Genomic DNA, 21919 nt, shown 5'->3' with positions numbered 1-21919 from the left:
AACATGTCTGCTTACCTACCACCTTGAAACTTTTAAAAATTGAGACTTCCAAGCCAAAGCCCAGACATCCCTAACTGAATCTATGGGAGGTGAGTCTACGCTTTTTTTTTTTTTTTTTTTTTTTAATTTTCTAGGTGATGCTGTTGGCCTACTGGGCACAACTCTGTACTGCCACAGCCCCAGAAGTAGGGATACGAATGGCATGCTGACTGTCATATGGGGAGTCCAGAGGAGTCACAATGGACACAAAGCTCTCTGATGTCAAATGTGATCTCTCAACCATGTCTCCATTCTCTGCCAACCTAAAATAAAATGGGCTGTTACCTACAATTTGGGCCCCTATCCATTGGAAGTAACTTCCAGCCTTTCGGACTGTGTGTGTGACAGGCCCTCCCAAGCTATAGGCTCAGATCCGAAGGCAGGTATGAGGGAGACAATTCCATCCCCAATGAAGGAGAAGAATGACAAGCAGCTTAACTTATAAGGTTCCTGGGTTTCTAAGAATCATTTCCCTGGCTGTCTTTTCTTCTTTTTATTTTTATTTTTTTGTCTTTTCTCAAGATTAAGAAAAACTGTGGAAACCAACTATCTTTTATAGTCTGGCCTCTCTACTTGAGATGGGCCTGTAGATTCAGCTAGATGGGGTAAAAACCATGAGGTGGCTCAAAAGCCCAGGGTCTTTCCTTCTCTGCTATCCCCTCACACCCCAACCTAACCTGCTCTAAGAGTCTCTCCACATGATGATACAAGGTAGGCTGATATTTAACTGGTAGGTACAATACGGCTGTATCAGGTGCAACATACTGACATACTTAATTGGCTAATAAACAGCTGCTGGGCTGCAGCACCTGAAACTCCCCACAATCCAGCAACTAAATATCCACATCAGGGGCCTTTGGGAGCCCACTCCAATATAACAGCCAACATCTACTGAGATGGATAAATTTTGGTCTCTATTGATTGTTAAATATTTTGAACATCATCCCTGTGTATACATGGAAGTGTGACCCTTCCAAGCGCTTTTGTTTGCCCACAAGTGTCAGATCTAAACTCAGAAAGAATACCCCCATTATGATATTTCAGCTTAGCCTTTGTCCCTCTTTACCCTCCAACCCCCTGCCTGCCTGTGACTATCTCTCACCTCTGTCCCCATCGTCTTCTGGCTCCTCCTGCAAGGCCTGCTCCAGCACAGCTGCATCCCCCTGGGGCCCTGCTGGCAGCTCCCCATTGGATACTGTCTTGTTGAGTGATGGTGGCTGTGGTGGTGGTGGCTGTGCCAGCTTCTGCCGAAGGGCATTGATCTCCCGGCGTAGCAGGCGGACACGGCGGGTGCGGGCCCCACTGGACCGCATGGCGCTCACCAGGTCCAGTTTCTCCAGCAGCTCCTTCAGCTGCACCTCTGGGGACAAATGGGCCCGGTTCTCTGGGATGAGGATGTTGTCCACTGCCAGGGAGAAGGGAGGACAGAAGGGGCTGAAGGACCTGCCCAGCACAGGGCAAGAGAAAGGGGCCGAATCCTTCGGATGCAAAACTCTCTCTTGGAATGCCTGGGCCAGCAGCTTCCAGCAGCGTCACTGTGGGCCTTGGCCCTGCAACACCACTGCCCAGAAGGCAGCCACAGGGGCAAGGTCAGAATCTGGGAAACGTCTGCAGGAAGCAGTTCACAGTCACGATTATGGGCTCCATGGAGCAGGCATGAGGCAGCTTGGCAATACCCTGGCCTGAGTGACTGGCTGCTGCCATCGAGAAGCAGAGAGCAGGGACAGGCAGCGTGTGGGGCTCAGAGGCAATTCCATTTTTCTGGTCCTCCACCTGCAATCTTCTGAATGAGCCAGACACACACCAGCAATGCGCTCTCCCTGTCCCATGCTCCAATGCCATACAGAGGGGATCCAAGAGAGGAAGACCTCTGATGAGGCTTTAAGCTTTTCAAACAGACCACTAGTACCTGATTCCCCTTTTCTACCACTTAAGAAGAGCTGAGTGCATTAGTTAAACTTTAACCCTTAGAACTATTCCAGCCACAAAGGTATACCTCAGTCTGTGCTCACCCTCAGCTTTGCTCCTGGAGTCTACCTATAGCCCCAAGGACCACCCTGATCCCTCACTCCGTAGACTCTGTTCCTGTGCCTCCTCCTGGCCCCTCTCCTCCCCGCCCATCCAGGCCTCTCACCGTCTTCCCAGGAGAAGCGGTAAAAGTCTTCCAATTTGGGTGACTCGGGCAGGTGAGTGCCCCTCTCGGGGTCATAGCCGATGTTCTCTGCCTGCCGCCGGGCGTGCCGTAGGATGGCCCCTCCCAGGTCCCGCAGGCGGACAGCTGCTCGGTGGAAAATTGTGTCTTTAGCATTATACTTCATGCAGTTGGTAACTATAAGGTTAAAGTCCTCCTCAAACTCCTCCAAGGTGCGGTACAGGTGGGACTCCAGCTTCCGCCTCATAGTAGAAAAATCCATTGGCTTGGATATGAATTCCAGGTAATCTGGAACCTAAACATATAAAACCTGTACAATTACAACAACCATTTACTAGCCAAACAGGCACACCCTTCACCAATACTCTTGGCCTCCTCAATTTCTGATTTGGCCAAGCCAGGCTAACTCAAAGACCTACAGTCCTGGCCCACCCTGGCCTGCTGACCCCTCATCAAGGGCAAGTCTACTAGCTTTGCCAGACCCACCCTCCTACCCCTGGTTTTGTACACCCTGTGGCCCAATTCCTTCCTAGCCTACTCAGACCCTGTTCCAGTTCAAGAAGAATTTACTGCTTGGAAAGTAGGGGGAACTTGCCTCACTCAAGTTGACTGGTTCTGCGAAGATGTGTGCAGGATCCTTCTCCTGCAGCAGGTCCAGTGTTGTCCTCAACAGAACATTGAATGGCATCAGCTCCAGCTCCATGGCAGCCTGCTGGACTTTGACCTGTGGGGAAGGTGGGGTGAGATCAGATCAGAACATCCCCTGCAAAGATGTACTGAAACTTTTTCTTGATAGCTTGACTTTTACCAATCATGTACAACAAATTTTCATAGAATATTAAACTGACCAGTATATGAGGAGCTATCACTCAACCTTTAGCCTAGGAATGATACCAACAGCTACTATTTTATGATTGTTTCCTATGTACCAAACATCATACTAAAATTTACAGTAACAATAATAATTATCATTACAATTATAATAATTAACACTTCTATAGCCCTTACTAAATGACAGGTAATGTTCTAAACATTTTATGTAAAATAAATGAGTATATGAGGTAGGAACAGATGAGGTATTTTACAAAGAGGAAACCAAGTAACTAAGGAACTAGGAGGAAACAAGGAAACTAAGTAACTGGCCTAAAGTCATAGCTAATAAGGAGCAGAGTTGGGATTCAGTCCCAGACAGTGGTTCTACAGTGAGTGCTCTTGACCATTATGCCACACTAACTCTGTACTTGTATTACCTCAATTAATCATCACGATAACCCTGAAACAGAAATTATTATCCCCATTTTACAAATATGGATCAGAACAAGCATCACCAAGTACTAAAAGAAAAAAATACAAATTAAAAAAAATATATGGAATCTGAGGTTTAGAGAGAGCATGATGAAGAGAAGACCTTACTAGTCTAAGGTCATCTGGCTAGAAAAGAATAGAGATAGGATTTGAACCCAGGTCTGACTTAGTCCAAGGGACACAATGATGATGTAAAATGTGCTTGAACCAGAATTTCCCATTCAGTGTGCTGAGATACTGATTCCATCAGCCCTTGGAGCATCTGGGTCAGCATAGGGTCACCAGGGCCTCCAGGCTTGCCCCCGCAAGTGGCAAGTAGCTTCATACACTTACAGTAGTATGCTGTACAAATGCTATTTTCTACATATGCCCTAATGTGAGAAGTTAGGAAGCCACAAATTAAGACTATAGAAAATTTCCACTTTTTGGCTATATCAAAACAGGCCTGCCTACTTCCCCAGGACCAGGCCTTCTTCTCTCTCATTTCTCTGAACCAGAGATGAGATGAGAAGTTCAGCTGTGGGATCATGCCTGGGATAGCACAGACATTTTGAATGCTTGAAGAAGGTCCTGAGATGTCCTCCATGGCCATCCATGGTAAATATGGCATGAGCTGCCCAGGCTATGAGGAGGAAACTCAGGCTACTGGCCTGCTAGAAAAGGGGTTGTGCTAAGGCTGAGCATTGCATTAGAATTTGGAGAAAGAGAAAGAAACATATTTTTTTTTCCCCTTTTTGTGGAGAACAGGTCTTGCTTTGTTGCCCAGGCTCGTCTCGAACTCCTGGACTCAACCTATCCTCCTGCCTCTGCTTCCCTAAATGCAGGGATTACAGGCATGAGCCACTGTGCCTAGCAAGAAAGGAACATCTTTAATCTGGGCCTCTGAAGCATGCGAGTGACAGCTGCTATTCCTAGACCAGAGAGAACAGTTTTGGCTTTTCATCCACTTAATTAATAGTATTTGCTCTCTGCCATGTGCAGTAGACACTTCAGAGAAGCAAAGAGTTTTGATAATAATAATAATGACAGCAGCTGACACTTCTCTGGCTGTTACTATGTGCCAGGCACTGTTCTAAGCTCTTTACATGACGAAGTCATCTAATCCTCAAAACAACCTTATGATGTAGGCTCTATAATTACCCCATATTCCAGGTGAGAAAACCGATGTATTAAGCGATTAAAAAACTTGCTTAATGTCACACAGGTAGTCAGTAGAAGAGGCAGGATTTAAACCCAGGCAGTCTGGTGCCATAGCTCATGTTCCTAAACACTATGCTACCCTACCTACTTCAACATTTCCTATGCTCAAGGGCTTAAAATCTCCTAGAACAGAGGAGAAATAGAAAATTTAAATGATTCAAGACCATAAGTGTTTAAGAGTCAAGTGGGAACCCTCAGAAGTTCCCAGGCCAGAGGCTTTCAACTGATGATGCCCATGAGAATGGTCTAAGAAGCTTTCCAAAATCCTCAAGGCCAGGCTCCCTCTGAGAGACTTCCTGAATCAGAAAATACAGGGACAGGCCCAGGCATATGATATTAAGCTTATGCTTGAGGCCACCAGGAGCTGAAACCCAAACTATAGAAACCATCAGTAGTACCACATCTAATACAAAGTAGGCAGATCTTGGAGCCTACAATCCTGGGTAGGGAGGGGCGAGAGAAAGCTAGCATAAGGCAGGGGCTCCCAGATTTCCCAATACTAGACTAATACTGGGAGAAAGTGGCCTTGAACTAGGGCCCTAGGGCTGGGGGCTCCTCCTTACCTGCTCTCGTTTGAGCTTCTCTCTCTTCCGAATCAGCTCAATCAGCAGCCGCGCCCGCTCCAAGTCATGCCGGAGCTTCTGCCAATACTTCAGCTCTTCCTTCACTGCACTTGTCTTCTCATCCTGCTCTCGCTACAGGAGGGAAGAGAAGAGGGACTAGAAACCTCCTTCTTGCAAAAGTCCTCTCCCTGTTCAAGCCTCATGGGGCTGCAGCAGGTAAAAGTCTTGTTCCCTTCCTTGACCCACAGTTCCAAGAGCCCTTCCACCCCTCTCTACCCCATGCCTTCCTCCTGAGCTGCCCCAGTATTATAGCACTGTTTCTTCATTATAAAGCAATAACCTTTGCTGGAGGAGGATCTGGGACTGCTTCCCCCTACCCCCAGGTACACCAGAGAGCAGCTATGGCCCTCTGGGTCAGAAAGAATTTCATAAGAAAACTGACCTCAGGGGTGAAAAGAATTTCACCCTAGAGCTTTCACTTGGCTAGAAAACAAAGTGAGGTTCTTACTATAAGCCTGAACATACTCTGGTAAAACAACAACAAACAAATCACGATTCCTGCCCTAGAAAAGATTACAGTTGGAGTCAGGGGAAGGGAAGAGACAGAGCTTGAAGCACAAGGGCGTATTAGCATAAAGATAATACAAATTAATAATATAAACTGGAAATAAAATGCTAAGAGGATACAAAATAGAAGATCTGAGTAGGTGGAGGTTAGATCAGAGAAGCTTCCTGGTGAAGAATCTTACTAGAGTTTAACATACAGGCAGGTGACAGACATGGATGGGCATAGTAGTAAGGAAGGTCTCTTCTGGAACCAAAGGGATGAAAGGGGCAGAAATGTAGAGGCAGAATTAGTGATTCTTTGCTTAGTAAACAAAACAGGCTGGCCAGAACAGAGATGCTGGAGAACTACAAAAGCCAAGGAAGATCCAGGATACAGCTAATAAGAAGCTTCAAATGTAAGGCAAAAGAGCCTTAACTTCGCCTGCCTAGAAAGAGGAGTATATTCTGGAAGAGGAAGTAAGAGAATGGAAGAGCAGGACATTGCTCACCTAGGCCTTGCTCCTCTCCACAGTCAGACATTCCTGCCCCAAACCCAAGCTTATAAAATCAAGAACTAGGCCTTTCCCCAAAGGACAGATCCCCACCAATGTCCATGCCAAGCACACCTGCCCAGATGTAGGCAGCACCCCCTCTTGGCCATGGAGGATCCCAACAGCATGTGAATAAGAAACTACCAGTTGAAGATCAAAGAAAGAATTAGAGGCTGGAGATCACCTAGAAAGCTATTGCTGAGATTAAGAGGGCATGGATGAGCAGGAGAGCTGCAGAATGAAGACAAAAAGCCATGTTGATAAAGCCCCCAAAGCAGCTTAAAGGATGATTAACAATGGCCCTTAGGGAGTAAAGAGTCAAAAGTAACTCCAAGGTGGGGAACTCTTGATATGAGTCCAGGAGGGAGGGGAGAACCATAACGATGGGGAAATAAGTTTACTGAGAGGAAAAAAGATAATTAATTTCCAATATTTGAGTTACAAATTAACAACATCAACATGGAAACATCACTGAGGGACTGATGGCAGAAAAAAGGGATGAAGACAAGACAAAAAGTCTGGAGCTGCTATTACACAGTTATTGTCAAATATGAGATTGGACATGTTCTCCAAGCAAACAAGCAGATAGCAGAGCCACTGGGAATGTTACCATTAAAGAGCAAGAAGTGGGATCAGCATAGGGTACAGTCAGAGAGGTAGAAGCAGCCAGAAGTGGTATCACTGAGAAGCTCTTAGACGAAGTCATTTGTGGTGTCAAATGCAGCCCAATGATCAATCAGGCGAGAATATAATGAAAGACTTCCTGGGAGAAGGTAGCTGATGTTTTAGGGGAGGCTTCAGTGGAGCAGGTGGACCAAAAGGTTCAAGGAGGGCCAGATACAGGCTTATACTTCAGGAGTTTAGTTACAAAAGGCAAAAGTGAGATCAGACAGAATGCAGAAGGCACCAGACTCACATAAAGCTTTGCTTCATCTCTGGAGCAGCAGTGTGGGAACACTTAAAGGCAGAAAGAATAGAACAGGTAAAGGGGGAGAAAGAACTAAAGAGTTAAAACAAGAGAAATTAGGAGCAGAAAACATTAAACATGCAGCAACTCCAGTTGCTAATGGCTAACAGCCACCACAATTGGACAGGCTGTGTGCTACAGCTTAGATAGTAAATTTGTGTATTTACTATGAAACATTTTTTGGCAGATGGCAGTATAATGTCTTGAGGAAAGGGCGCCTTTTCCTAATTAACACAATGTGGCCACCCTGGCTCTCATTCAGCCTACTTCTTGCTTTCTGCTACATCTAGAGGATTTTCCCCACATATACGGAAAGCTAGGCATGCTCTCCACTCTCCCCTAGAATTCTCTACAAAGTCAAGCCTCATCTATCCAGAAGGAGCTGCTTGAAGATCTCTGTAGTGCTGGGGGTTGTTCCTGGGATAGACCACCCAGACAGGTAGGCAAAGGCTCCATGGAGGGATCAAGAAGGGGTGCCAGCCCCACCCCAACCATCATTCCTTTTCCTTCACTCTCCACCTCCCTCTACCAGCCTCAAATCACCACTGCACCTACCTGCTCAGCGTTTCTTTGGGACTGCAGATGGGAGTGCAAGCGCCGGATAAGAGGGACACCATTCCGTGCCTGCCGCTTTAACAGCCAATAGTTGTGAAGCCGCTGCATAAACTGGTTTTTCCTCTGAAAGGAGAGACCACTACAGATCTTGTTCAACCTTGAGTAGAGGCACACGGAAGTGAAAGACAAGGTCAGTGGGCAGCCCAGATTATAGCCTATGCATCCTATCCAGACCCTGGTTCGTTTCTGAACCTTATACAGGAAGACAGAATAAAATGGCCAAATACCTCACCTCAGAGAAAGGCTTGAAAAGGACAGTAAAGTTAAGCAGCTCAGATTCAGCATGAGTTATTTCATTTGCTTTTCCACCTCTTGCCTTGCAGTCCTAATCCTCCAAAAGAACCATCTCCCAGAACCCCGTTTCCTATTGTCCTGGACTTCTTTGTTCCAGGTATGGACTGAGAAACAAGCCTATGCCTCAATACCCCCAGCCTCCTCTTATAAAAGCAGCAAAAGGGAACAGGAACTTGGGTAAGCTATGGTTAATGTGGCCACTATTTCCTGCCTTCTGCGGCTGAGAGTCCCATCAAACCAGGGGGTAGCCCACAACCAGGCTGAGCCCAATGCAACCCCTTAGACTTGTTTGACCTCTGGTTTTTCATGGTATAAACCTCAACAGCCTAAAAATGTTGTTTAATTTTGAACCAAATGAAAAAAAAATTGGATCTAAAGATGTAAGAGGATGGGAAATGTGAAAACCCAGCTGGCTAAACTACTCAAAAGTCTTAAGGTCAGGGTTTAAGCCAGTAACTCCTTGGGGGAGGAAAAGGGGTAGGAGAGGAACTAATGCAAGCCTATAATATCTGTCTTTAATATCCATATTGCAAGGTGGGTATCATTATTCTCATTTTACAAAAGATGGAAAGGTAGCATAGGAACAGAAGCTGAATAAACTGTCAAAGTAACTAATACAGCTAATAAGATGGTGGATCCAGGTTGGATTTGAATCCACGATCTCTCTGCTATACCACGATACATCCCCAGACTGGTTATCCACAGGGTAAGCAAGGCCTCAGTGCTCTTGTGGTGTTTCCTCTCCTTTTTCTCTTCATGCCACTCCATTGAAACAAAGATAAGCGCAGCTAAACAAGTTGAAACCTTAGAAGGATGGGCATGTTGGGCAGGACATTGCTCACCTAGGCCTTGCTCCTCTCCACAGTCAGACATTCCTGCCCCAAAGCCAAGCTTATAAAATCAAGAACTAGGCCTTTCCCCAAAGGACAGATCCCGACCAATGTCCATGCCAAGCACACCTGCCCAGATGTAGGCAGCAGCCTCCCTCTACCTCTTGGCCATGGAGGATCCCAACAGCATCTGTGCAGGTAGGGAAAAGAATAGTAATAATAAAATAGCAGCAGCAGCAGTAGCCACCATTTATTGAGCACTTACTATTTGCCAGACACTGTGCTAAGTGCTTTACTTATATTATCTCATTTATTTCTCACAACAACTCTATGTGGTGGGTTCATTTACAAATAAACTAAGGCTTAGAGCAGCTAAGCAACTTGCCAAAGGTCACAAAGGTACTAAGTGACAGAAATGGGTTTCAAATGTAGGTTTGTCTGGTTCTTAGCCAGCAAGCTCTGCTGGCCCCAGCAAGAGGCATCTAGAACAACATATATGTCAACCAAAGATTCTAGCCTCAGGGTAAAACCACCCTACAGATGGGAACTAAGCATCCACCCACTTACCTCAGGAAAAAGAATAACCTAGAACAGCTCTGTGACTAGAAAACACATTCAGAGTCACTGAAATTCTAACTTGGGTAATAGCTGGCAATAAGAGCCTCCCCCTTCTGATCTTGCACTTATGTCTTCTTCCCAGCCTGGCAAGTCTGGTTGCCTATTCATAGCTCTCACACAACTCTTTCCCCAAAACTCCTTTCTCTCTACCCTTCTCATCAAGAGAGACGGACTACAGGAATGCAATCTAGAGGTATCATGAGCCCCAGCTCTTGTGGTATAGGGTCTGTCACTTTCCACCTGGTTCCATCCCTTAGAACAGGACATGGCATGTATTAAGTGCTCAATAAATATATCATTGAATGAATAAAGGAGTGAACAACTTTACCTCCCTTGGCCGCAGTTTCTTCATCTGGGGGTGTGGGAGAAGGTGCAAGGACTACATCAGATGAACAATCTCCAAGACTCCTTCCTGCTCTAACAGTGTATACTGTTTAATGAACACCACCCCTGAGATGAGCCTCTGCTAGGAAATCTTCCCTATCTCTTGCTTCTCTGCCAAGCTCCCATCCCTCCAATGGCTCGATACCTCTCTGATGTTTTAAAACGGGTACCATGGGCTCTCTACAGACTCAATGTGGGGTCTGCAGCGCTTAGCTATACAGCTGAACTGAATGATCCTCTTATCCCTAAATCTAAAGCTTCAAGAGGAGGAATAGCATGTTCTCTCCACACCACCACCCCCTCATACCCAGGACAGAACTTGCTGGACAGCAGATGGCCATGCCGATCCTCTGAAACAGTGGTTCTTCACTGGGTAATTAGTTCTACCCTCCCCAAGGGTTTTTGAAAACATGCATGAGGAGTGTTTGAGTTTGTCACAAAGACCAGGCAATGGGGGGGGGGATGCGACTGGCATTTACAAAGACCAGGGATACTAAACATCTAGAAATGTACGGGACACTTCTAATAATGAAGAAGTATCCTGTCCAAAATGTCACTTAGTGCCCCTATTGAAAAATACTGTCTTAGATATTCTATCACCTGAGTTTCTAAGTAACTTAAGTGTTTTATTTCACTTTGAACTAAAGGAAATACATTACTCTGAGGGCAAAATCAAAACCACAAACCAGGCCAGGTGAGCCTGGGGTCAAAAGGAAAAGTTTAAATTTGGGGAGGAGAATAGTGTTCAACTGTGTTTAGCAAAGGCCTGGCACAGGGCCAACACCAACCCAAGAAGAAATCATAAGTCCCTAAGGAGCCCTTCTGGGCATGCTTACCTGTAAGAGGGTATCTGTGGGACAGCGAGCATGGGGAGAGTGGAGGGTGTGTCTTGGCCTGCTTCCTCTGGCTCCTTCTTGATCCTCTGCTTCAAACTCATCTTGTTCTTCTTGGGCACTCCCTTGAGGGGGCCACTCACCCCGCCTTGGCCTTCCTGCTCCTCTTCCTCCACTTCTTCCTCTTCTTCCTCCTCTCCATCACCCTCCTTCAGCCCTTCCTCATCGCCAGTCTCACTGATGCTTCTAGGGGAGTCGCCCTTCCTCCTAGCAGTGGCAGCACCTGGTGGCGAGTGGGCCTCACAGTAGGCAGTCTTGCGCACTGTAAAGATGGTGCCATTGAGGCTGGTTTCGCGCATGGGCTCAATCTTCATGAAGAGCCCAGCCCGCTGTGCACATGTCACATGGAACGCTGTGTAGCAGTTCACCTTATGGCACTGGATGGCTGCACCTAGCCCTTTCTGCTTGCAGATATAGCAGGTTAGTTTCCAGCGGGCAGGCGGGATATTGTCAATGCCCTCAATAGGTTCCAAGAACACGGTGTTAGCAAAGCAGACTTCAGGGATCCAGATGGCACACACCACATGGGCCCAGTGCCCATCACTGGTCTGTTTGAAGGCGCCACCCTTATTGGGGCAAAGGACGCAATCCACAGGCCGGGAGGGAGACTGCAGGCAGCAGCGACATAGCCACTGGCCCTCAGGGATGTAGGGGACGCCATAGCACTCCTGGTGTACTGCCAGGTTGCAGATGTCACAGAAGAGAATAACGTTGCTATTGTGACATTCATCATCCAGGCACACACAGCAGAAAGCGTCTTCATCGATGAGTGACTGTTGGGCCCCACTGCTGCGACTCTCCAAGTATGACTCTTTCTCAAGCCGGTCTACCAGCAGCTCAAAGGTGTCTGCAGACACCAAACTGTGCCCATCTACTCGCCGCTTTTCATTCACCATGTCCAGCCAGGCAAGGTCCTCCTCATCCATGTCATACTCTACCTCTGCATCCAGGTCTTCAGGTGGCTTCTCAATGTAGCGATAGTAGGCAGCAGGCAGTGGGGGTGCTTCTGGCTGGATGCCTGAGTCCACCATACGGAAGCTGGGCTGTGGGAGGTGGAAGGAAGTACCAGACGCATGCTTGGAGCAAGATTCCTTCTTTTTGCCCTTGGATGAGGGTTTCTTGGACTTGCCAGGGAACTGAGGCTGTTCACTGTTTTCCTTGTTACTATTGCATTCGGTGATATCCTGGGCAGTTAGCTCATCCTCAGTGATGATTTTGAGTGGGTCATAGATGCTGATACGATGCAGGCGTCCATCAATGTCTACCTCGACAATCCGCTGGGCCTGGGCATATGTCAGGGTCTCCCGGGTGGGTGAGCACTTGAGACTGTAGGGAGACGGGGAACGCCGGCCCTCGGCATTCTGCCGGGACTTCCGACGAGGCTTCCTCATGGCACCTAGGAACTGAGGGGACAGGCCTAAGGAGAGAAGGCCAGGAGACTATGAGTTGGATGCCCTTATGTACCCATTCATCCACCTACATGATCAAGCATCCACCAAGAGGACTGGCTTTCCCCTCTGTCTGAACAACCTGCCCCTCAGGCATCCACATGGCTTGCTCCTTCACCTCCTTTGAGTCTTTCATTTCTTCAAGGGAACAACACGTTTCAGTGAGACCTTCTCTGACCACTTTATCTAAAATTGCAAATCCTTTTCCTCCACCAGCAATCTACCTTTCATTCTGCTTTATTTTTCCCTTTAACATTCATCATCTTATACCATGCTACATAATTTACCTACTACTATGTTTATTGTTTCCTTCCTTCCACTAGAATATAAGCTCCATGAGGGGAAGAATTTTTGTTTGTCTTGTTCACTGCTGTATCCCCAGTTTCTGGAGCAGTGCTTAGCTCCTAAGTAACCACTCAATAAGTATTAGTTGAATGAAAGAAGAAATCAAACACACATGATCCCTGCCCTCAAGGAGCCCTGTCTAACTGAAAAGACAGAAAAGTAAACAGATTCTTACAGTATAACATGGGGAAAGATCTAATATTCTAATGATGTACATAAAGCTGTGTGACAGCTAACTATGGAAAACACATGTAGTTAAGGGTTTAGCAAAGAAAACAAGAACAGCATCCACTGTCAAGCTCTGTACATGAACAATGGGCCCCATCAGAGAATCAAAAGTCACTAGAGTCTTCTCCCAATACATCTTACCATGATCAGAAACCCTACTCCTTGACCCTGCCTAGAGGTGAAGGGGTGAAGGTATCTGAAATGCCTATGATACATGGTCTAAGGGCTTCAAACTACAGTATGCAGGGTATTCCCTACAAAAGGCAGCATCCAGGACAGCGGTCCCCAGCCTTTTTGGCACCAAGGACCGGTTTCGTGGAAGACAATTTTTCCACAGATGAGGGTGGGTGGTGAACACTGTTCCACCTCAGATCATCAGGCATTAGTCAGATTCTCCTAAGGAGCATGCAACCTAGATCCCTCACATGCGCAGTTCACAGTAGGGTTCGCGATCCTATGAGAATCCAAAGCAGCCGCTGATCTGACAGGAGGCAGAGCTCAGGTGGTAATGCTCGTTTGCCCGCCACTCACCTCTTGCTGTACGGCCTGGTTCTTAACAGGCCACAGTCTGCGGCCTGGGGGTTGGGAACCCCTGATCCAGGATACACCAACTAGTACATTTCCAGGCAGAAACAAACCCTAGAAGCTCTGAGAGTGGCTCCAAGAGATCTCTGCAGTTATAGTGGCCTGTCTAGGACCTTCATTCGACCTAAGGCCAAGATGATCTGGACAGCATCTGAGGTAAACTCTCAATGTACTCTGTTACCTCAAAAGTCTCTCCCAGAACACTCATATCTAGTCTATCCTTGTACAGCCAAGAGAAAGTCCTAGTTTCCCGCATCATTCTCTGGATGACAAGCTCATAAGGAGCTGCGGTAGGCAGTTACCAAGGCCATCACCACCAGGAGAGACCTTTGGGGATACAGGGCCCAATGGTGTGGGCAGACTTGGAAGGATATGAACAGAGAGAAGATTTCAAAGAGAAAAACAATTCATCGCCTTGGTTGCAGGGTCTACCATCTATATAAAGTAGAGACAGTGATAATAAAAGCACTTTTTCCAAACTACAAAGCCCTCTTACTTTTAATATTTCTCACAACTACCTTAGGAGATGGTGTAGCTATTATCATCTACACAGAAGCTCAGAAAGATGTCACTCAACCTAAAGCTAGTAAGTGATATAGCTACAATTTGAACCCAGGTCTTCCGATGCTCAATTCCTCTCAGTGGGAATTAAGAACCCCACAGAGGTGCTATGGTCTGGTACAAAACGAGGCTCTGGGGCAATCTAGGTTCTAATCTTGGCCCTCTGTGACCTGGAGAATGTCCCTTAAGCTCTCTATGCCTCCATACTCCATCAGTAAAATGAGGGTAACACAATCTAGCTCTCTAGGTGCTACTTGTTAATAAGGTATTATTAACATCCTTATTTGAAAGGCCTTCCAATCCCAAAGTGTGACTGAAACAAACGAAAAACCAATTTGGCTGAGAGCAGTGCCAGGCGGGCTGGCACACACCCCATGTGGAGCCAAAGGAAACAGAATCATCGCAGCAATTCTGTCCAGGTTCCAGAGGCCCTTGGCTACTGGATTCCTTACAAATGCCAAGTCCCTGGGGGCAGACAGGGCCAACAGACCTGCTTCATCACCCACCCCTCCAAAGGCACCGAGGCCCTAGAAGAGGGAACATCTGCCTCCACATCGACCCCAAACAGCGCAGACAGGCGGTGAGGCGCCCCCTTTCATGAAAGCCGCTCCATCTTCTCCCTCCCCACCTGCCACCTCCTCGGCTGCTCAAGCATCTCTCGACCACGCAAGACTCTACACAGACGTGTTTTGTCCCACCCACGCCTCCAGACACCGGGGAGAAATTCTAGAGGGGAAAGGGCTGCTGATGAGGGAAATGAAAAGAGTTTCGCCCACAAGGAGCTTACAGTCTAGACGAGTTTTTTGGCGGGAGTTTCTCAACCTACACAGCCCTTCCCACATACACACCTCCAAAATATCTCCAACAACCCCGGCCCCCCCAGATTTCCCCTCGGCACACTCTGACCCCTCGCTCACCCACCCCATCCAGATCCCTGAAGAATGAGGAGCTTCTGCAATTAGACTGTATCCCCTGCACCCCACACAAGATACTCAGGAGACAAGGAGGGCCCCAGCCAAGGCTCCTGCTCCTTTAAGGGGGCACCTCTTCCAGAAGAATCTTGACCCCTCGGAGAAGAAAGGAGGGAAATAACATCTCCTCAGAGGGGAGGGGCGAGCGCACCAGAGACAGCCTGACGTGGAGTCCGACCCTCAGACAGAGAAAGCGAGCGCCAGCGAATGAGCGGGGCAGAGAAGCGAGAGCCCATTGGCTGCCTCACCCGCCCGTCAGAGGGACCCAGGGGAGCAAGGGCCACTCAAGGGGCGGGACTGTCGCCTGGCCAGGCCAATTGGAAGGCGTGGCGGGGGCGGGGCTTAGCGGCTCGGAATCCAAGGCTGGGGGGGAGACAAGATGGCGGCTGCGGGAGGGGGTCCTCTCTTCTCAGCTCCCCCGCTCACCCGCCTTCTCCTTCCCTGCCGCCGCCCTCGCTCCAGGAGAGAGCTTTCGCACCGCCCCCGCCCTGCTCGGAAAGCCCCCCGCTTCTCCGGTTTCCCCCCGTGCAGTCCCTGGTCCCCGTAGGCCCCGCTGCCCCCGCCCCCGCTCTGTCCGGCCCCGCTGCCGCCCCCATTACCTCAGCCGCCTGCCCGGCCCCACCGTTCGGGGCCCCTGGGCGCGGGCGGGCCGGCCGCCGAGCAGGTCGGCGCGGCCCGGGAAGCGGAGCGCGGTCTTCTCCCGCGCCTGCCTCCGTGGCCTCTGCCGTGCCCCTCCCGGCCCGCGCTGGGGCCCCGGCCCGGCCGCCGCCGCCGCTCCCGGGGGAGGAGGGGGAATGGAGCCGCCGCTGCTGCCGCTGCCGCCACGGAGCCCGGCCGAGGGGAGGGAGGGATCAGCCCCCAGGCAGGATCCGCCCCTCCGGCCTCCCCCCGCCACCTCCACCCCTTCCCTCGCTCCCTCCCTGACTCTGCGGGCTCTCCCGCTGAACAGGAGCGAGAGCGCGAAAAAGGGGGAAACGGGAAAAAAATCCCCCCGCCCGTGCCTGGCGCGGCGGCGGCCGGGGCGGTGCGGAGAGGAGCGCGGAGGCGCCGCCGCCGCCGCCACGGGGCACCGTCCCCGGCTCGGCCTCACGGTGGCGGTGCGGGCGCGGCGGGGATACTGAGCGGGTCTGCGCCCGCCGCGATCCCTGCGCACCACGGCCCTGCCCGCCACGGGGCGAGCCCGATAAGAGGGCTGTGGACGTTCGGGTCTAGTTGGGAGAGACAGGGGTCCCTGACTCTTGAGCGGTCAGTCATTTCCTTCCCAGTCCTTGTGGGTGACGTGGCCACGGTTTGGAGTAGCAAGCCCCCTCCCTGAACTGAAGGGCCTCTCCAAAGGTTAAGCCAGGGCAGTCATTGAGGTCAAAACCAGTATGTAGTTTATTGAGTGCAGGTGCCTACACGACTCCCAGAAAGTCGCGTCTTCCCTAACCCCCATGCCCAGGACCTGAGGACAAAGGTCTAGCGATTGTCCGTCCCCTCCCCCAGTGAGGACAGCCGGGAAAGATCTGCCTTTGTTGTGTACAGGTGAGCGTCTTGTTCCGCACCAGACATCTTTTTTTAAAAAAAAAAGATCTGACTTTCCGTTTAAAAAGAGTAAACAAAAGTTTGACAGTCTGCTTAAGTATGCCTGGTAACTCGTCTGTCACTGTGGGCATGGGAAACACTTTAAACCTGACTTGGTTAATTTAATGCACTAGGCGGCTTTCTAAAAGATGCTTGACAAATGGCAGCATCAGACCAAACTGGCTTTTGTTTTGATCTAAAAAAACAAAAAAATAAAGAAAAGGGCTCCATTGCCACCCCCGTTTGCCTATAAACTGGAAAGCTTACCTCATGTGACTGAAGTCTTAAGCACCAATACATAATGATGTTTATAAAGGACGTATGGATAAGCTGCCTGTAAATATGAAGATGAGTGACAGTTTGAAAGTGTTTCCTTTGTCGGCACTTGTGGTGTAGTTGGTGAGACTCAATTTCTTTCTTGGTTCTGATGATCAAGGGACATGTATTCTAGAGTCAGAAGGACGAAGGATAAAGTCTTAGGATCCAAATTTTCTGAATGTTTAAAGTGAACATACTGGTGCTTTTGAAGTATAGATATTATACTAAGGAATTTAAATACAGAGAGTTTCAAATTCAAAAGTTTGATTAAGGAAGCTAATTTGTTTCCAAGTAAATAGCATCTTCTGGCAAAGAGATAGTACAAAAATGCTTCTGTTAACCAATTTTTTAAATGCAAGGGGGGTGGCTCGTGGAGCTAAGCAAGGGCAGGGCAATGATTTGAAAGTTGTGAAGATGAAATAGTATGAATTAATGTCAAGTGTTCTGAAGCTAGGGGGAATAATCATTTGGAGGGAAGGTGTGGAAGAAAAAGATGATTAATTGTGGAAGAGAAAGCCCCAGAGGCAAGAAAATATTGCAATTACAGTACTTCTAGTGAAGAAAAAAAAGTCTGAAAACTAACAAAAACAGTCGAATTTCTTGTTCTTTTAAAACATGAAATATAATAATCATTTATACATATGACTAGTAACTTTTATTTCTTGATGGATGTTCTCAAAATTTATTTAGCACAATTCCCATTTGTGTGATCAGGAGCTATCTTTTTCCACTAAAATGAATGAATAAATACCTTGAGAAAATGCATTGGTTTCGACTTGTAAGTCAAATAATGATTTAAATGCTGTTGAAAAGGCATTAAGTCAACCTAATGCGTGTGATTTTTTTCAGATTTTTCTATTCAAAGCTTTCATATTAAGACCTTATTCAACCTAAGTGTTTCTCTTCCATTTTCAACTTCTACTTTTTTAATGATAACATTACAGTTGCCCTCACTTTAATTTTTGACATTTGGAATTGGTTTCTACGAGCATAACTGCACACGTAACCAGTTCCCTGTGATGGAATCTTAAATGTAACATAGAACAATTATGTTATTAAAAACAAATTTGGAACATATATCAAAAATCTCAGAGGCACTAAATTTAATTCACTTTAATCTTTTGCTATTTTAAACGGTTTAAATTCACTAGCCCCTGGCCTTTCCAGTAAACCATACAGCAATTAAATTTAACAAACAGGGGCATGGACCTTTGATTCCAAATAGTTGTTTTTAAGAACCATCCAGCTGTAAGTAGAAACCAACTTATTTGGGATAGGAGAAGGTTTTACCATTTAAAACTAAAAGAAACATGAATACAAAGAAAATCACCATTTCCCCACCTCTTTCTTTCACACTTCCCCTTCATAATTTTTTTCAGCATCTCAGGATATCTTTGTTAATGCTTCACTATTGTCATTAGTTTATCAGGCCAAGAAACCTCTCAAGGGTCAGACGCAGTACCCACTGGATTAATAACATGTGGATGACAAGGAAAAAAATAGGCCTTGATTGATTGTTAAATTATTTTTAATAGAATATTCCTTCCTTAGATACTTGACTAAAAGAATTCTGAAACCACAGTTGGGAGGAATGTTTGAGGTTGGAATCATTGTGATACTTTTACACTAATTAAAATGGTTTAAGAATGTAAAGTTTGCTTGGAAAATGGGAAAAGTTTAGTTAGGTTAACAACAGGTCTTAAATAGAATAACATACCACACCCTTTAGATTTAATTCCATTTATGTATTTCTAAAACATATTCATTGACCACTTAGAGTGTGTCTAATACTGCACAAGTTCTTTGGAAAATAATGACAAAATCTCAACCTAGAAAGGGACTAATGATCATAAGTATAGATAGAATATATTTTTTCTTGCCTTGAGTAGTGTGCAATCCAGAATGGTAGAAATAAGTAGAAAACACATTAAAAAAATAGATAAGGCAGTGAAGAGTATGGAGCCACCATTATTCAAAGAAGGCTTCTTGGAGGATGGGAGACTTCTTTAAGCCAAGTTCTAAATCATGATGGATGTGAACTGGTGAAAAGAGTGTAAAATGACATTGGGTTGGTGACAGGACAGTCCAGGCAAAGGGAAAATATGCAGGGAATAATGCGGAAATTATCCTAGCTGGTGTGTATGGGCAGATGATAAGAAAAAGGTTGAATTGGGTAGGAGGTATGGCAAGGGGACAGGGATAATAAAAATAATACCTAACACTTATGTACAAGGTACTGTGCTTAGTACTTTATATACTCCATTTATTAAAGATGTTTGTTGCAGTTAGCAGAAAAGCAACTTAAGTGAGTTTAATAAAGGAAATCAACTCTCATAACCAGAAAGTCCAGGGGTGCATCTAGCTATAGACAAGATCGAGTCAAAGGACTTGAATTATGTCATCAGCATACTGTATCTTGCAATTTCTCAGCCATCCTGAGGCAATAACTGTGGCCAGAGGGACATGCTGCTTGTTATGTATCAACTCCTAAAACCAGAGGACGTGAGCAGGAGAAGATTCTACAAAGGGATAGTAGGTACATGTACAAACTAGGTCCAGTATGCACACCACATCTTATTTATCAACTTACTAACTGTATAAAATGTTACTGTTATCCTCTTTATGTATTAGAGAAAGTAGAACAGGAGATCCGGTAAACCTGGAAGAGTTTACTATAGGTAATTAGGCATTATGAAAATAAAAAGGCATTAAGCAGAATGATGGAAAATGTGTAAGAGGAAAAGGAAAGGTCAAATCAGAAATCAGATGACAAAGCAACTGTTTTGTCTGATTGGACATAAGAACAAAGGAGAAGATTGAAGAAGAATCTAAGTTCAAACTTTGGAGGTTCTCACAGTTTGGTACAATCATTGCAAATTAAGAGGTGGCAAAGGGTCGCTCGGGAGCTCCTATTGGAGGTGGGAACCTGAGGATTGAAGAAATGATGAAATCAGCTCAAGTTCTCTGGAACCTCTTTTGGTCACACTGAAATACATATTTATTCAATTATTATTTGTGAGCTGCTGGTTAGATTCTATTTTGTGCCTGTAAAGGCCACAAAGGTGAAAAGTATGCTTGCAGACTTGAAGGCACTTACATTCTAATCACAGTATAAAGCAAGGGTATTTATAACTGGAACGTGCTACAATATAAGCACCTCAAGAGAGATGCAAACAAAGTGGCAAAGTTTAGAGGAGGGAGTGAGCTCGTCTGTTTGGGAGAAGAGGGAAGGCTCTGTGAAGAAAGTGCTGTCTGAGCTCCATCTGAAAGCTCTCAGGTAGGTGTGTCAGCTAGAAAGATGGTAGAGGGAGTGTGGTCCAGGCTGAGCCACCAGCATGAGCAAAGAGAAAGAACGCATCAAAGAATAAAATTTCAACAAATGAGTCCCAAAGATCCGGTTGGCTTTATTAGCTGTTTATGAACTGGGCAACATCCAGTCTACAAAATAGAAAGGAGTTCCTATGAGCTAAACAAGTAGGTGAGTTTTATAGGCAGAAAGAAGTGAAATAAATCAGAACAATGAGCAAATAGCAGATTGGTCTTTTCAAGATTATTTTTCTTTATAGGAATGTAAATGAAATCTTGTTGGTTTAATGGGATTTGACTATCATCTCTCTCCTGATTTCTTGAAGGGTCAGATCTTACAGTAAAATACAGGTTTTGGTTTGGTGTCATGGAACCTCTCAGCATGAATGACTCCATTTGGGGTCTGCTGTCTTTTCTTTAACACATGGAATGCCATAAGATTGTTTCAGGAAACAGTGGGTTACCCATTGACCCGAAAATTAGGGATATGAGAGAGAAGGCTGGTAAGGTAAAGTCAGAGCATGGAGACTGTTGGTTGGGTAGGGAGCTAGACATGAAGGGGCAGGAGACCCTGATGATTTTTGGAACAGGGAAATGACTTCAATAGTTCCATGCTTTAAGTTCTAGTCAGGCAAAAGAGTGTGATACGGTATGGTTTAAATTAGCTATCCAGTATGGCTTACATTATCCTCTTTGAACTTGAATTCTAGCTAGAACATTTTACCATATACTCAGTAGAATGCTAAACCAAGCAAGCATGAAAGCAAGTAGTATGTGACAAGTATAAATTGTTCAACTTGATCTAATGTCTTATCATTTCAACCTTTAATTAGGATTTCTATTAAATCCTAAACTCTTAACTGTGAGTGAAGCCAGGACACCATAAAATATAATTCCATATTTTAGCAGAAGTACGAACCCTAAAAGTAGCCATCTTCTTGGAATAATTTTACTAAAGGGGGAGAAAATACACAAAAATAATAGCACATACTAAACTAGAACCTGCATTTTGACAAGATTTCCATAAGTGATTTATATGCATATTAAAGTTGAGAAGCAGTGAATTAGAGGATTTTAGAGAATTCCAGGATTAAAATACTCTCTGAGAAAAAGGTAAAGTTAAAGGATTAATATTAGCTTTTGATTACTCAAGAATACCTATAATAATAAAATATATGTTTCCATTTATATGAAATTCTGGAAAATGCAAACTGCTCTATAATGATAGCAGATTGGTGGTTTCCTGGATGTGGAGGGGAGGAGGGACTATAAAGGGCATGAGGAAACTTTTTGGAGTGATAGAAACATTCTGTAAGTTGATTGCAGTTGTGGAGAAACAGGTATATATACATTTGCCAAAACTTAAACTGTACAGAGTAGCTGTCTTTTATTTTACATAAATTTTACCACAATTAAGTTGATAAAGCATACCCGTTGCAATTTTAGACTAATCATTAACATTAAAAGAATGAAAAAATGAGGATGTAACTCACAAACTAGTACAGAGGAAAAAAAGAATAAAAAATTCGATCAACCTAAAAGAAGTCAAGGAAAGAAAAGAAAATATAGTAAAGGTGAAACAAATAGAAAACAATGAAATGATGGCAAATTTAAATTCAGTTTATAATTTACATTGT

The 21919-nt window shown here is 45.8% G+C and overlaps 1 protein-coding gene across 4 annotated transcripts in view; it reads right to left on the bottom strand.

Annotated features, from left to right (window-relative positions):
- The window catches only part of BRPF3 (bromodomain and PHD finger containing 3), a 35627-nt gene extending 19799 nt beyond the window's left edge, over window positions 1–15828 (bottom strand). For 2 of the 4 annotated variants that reach the window (XR_008503176.2, XM_054491680.2), the window contains exons 1-7: window positions 15695–15828; window positions 10901–12374; window positions 7879–8035; window positions 5260–5391; window positions 2787–2915; window positions 2174–2486; window positions 1142–1444 (exon numbers count right to left, since the gene is read on the bottom strand). Coding sequence is in view for 3 of the 4 variants with exons in the window: in XM_054491680.2 (XP_054347655.1) it covers window positions 1142–1444; window positions 2174–2486; window positions 2787–2915; window positions 5260–5391; window positions 7879–8035; window positions 10901–12348 (2482 nt within the window). In the remaining variant the exon portion in view is untranslated. Of the gene's footprint in view, window positions 1–1141; window positions 1445–2173; window positions 2487–2786; window positions 2916–5259; window positions 5392–7878; window positions 8036–10900; window positions 12375–15045; window positions 15214–15694 lie in introns of those variants that run through there. The other 2 variants (XM_054491679.2, XM_054491681.2) reach the window with 2 other exon arrangements.
- Window positions 15829–21919: the final 6091 nt, after the last annotated feature.

Source organism: Pongo pygmaeus, chromosome 5 (assembly GCF_028885625.2).
Source record: "Pongo pygmaeus isolate AG05252 chromosome 5, NHGRI_mPonPyg2-v2.0_pri, whole genome shotgun sequence".
NCBI classification, from domain to species: domain Eukaryota; kingdom Metazoa; phylum Chordata; class Mammalia; order Primates; family Hominidae; genus Pongo; species Pongo pygmaeus.
Note: the sequence above shows the minus strand (reverse complement) of the source record. Positions and strands in the feature narration are given on the sequence as shown.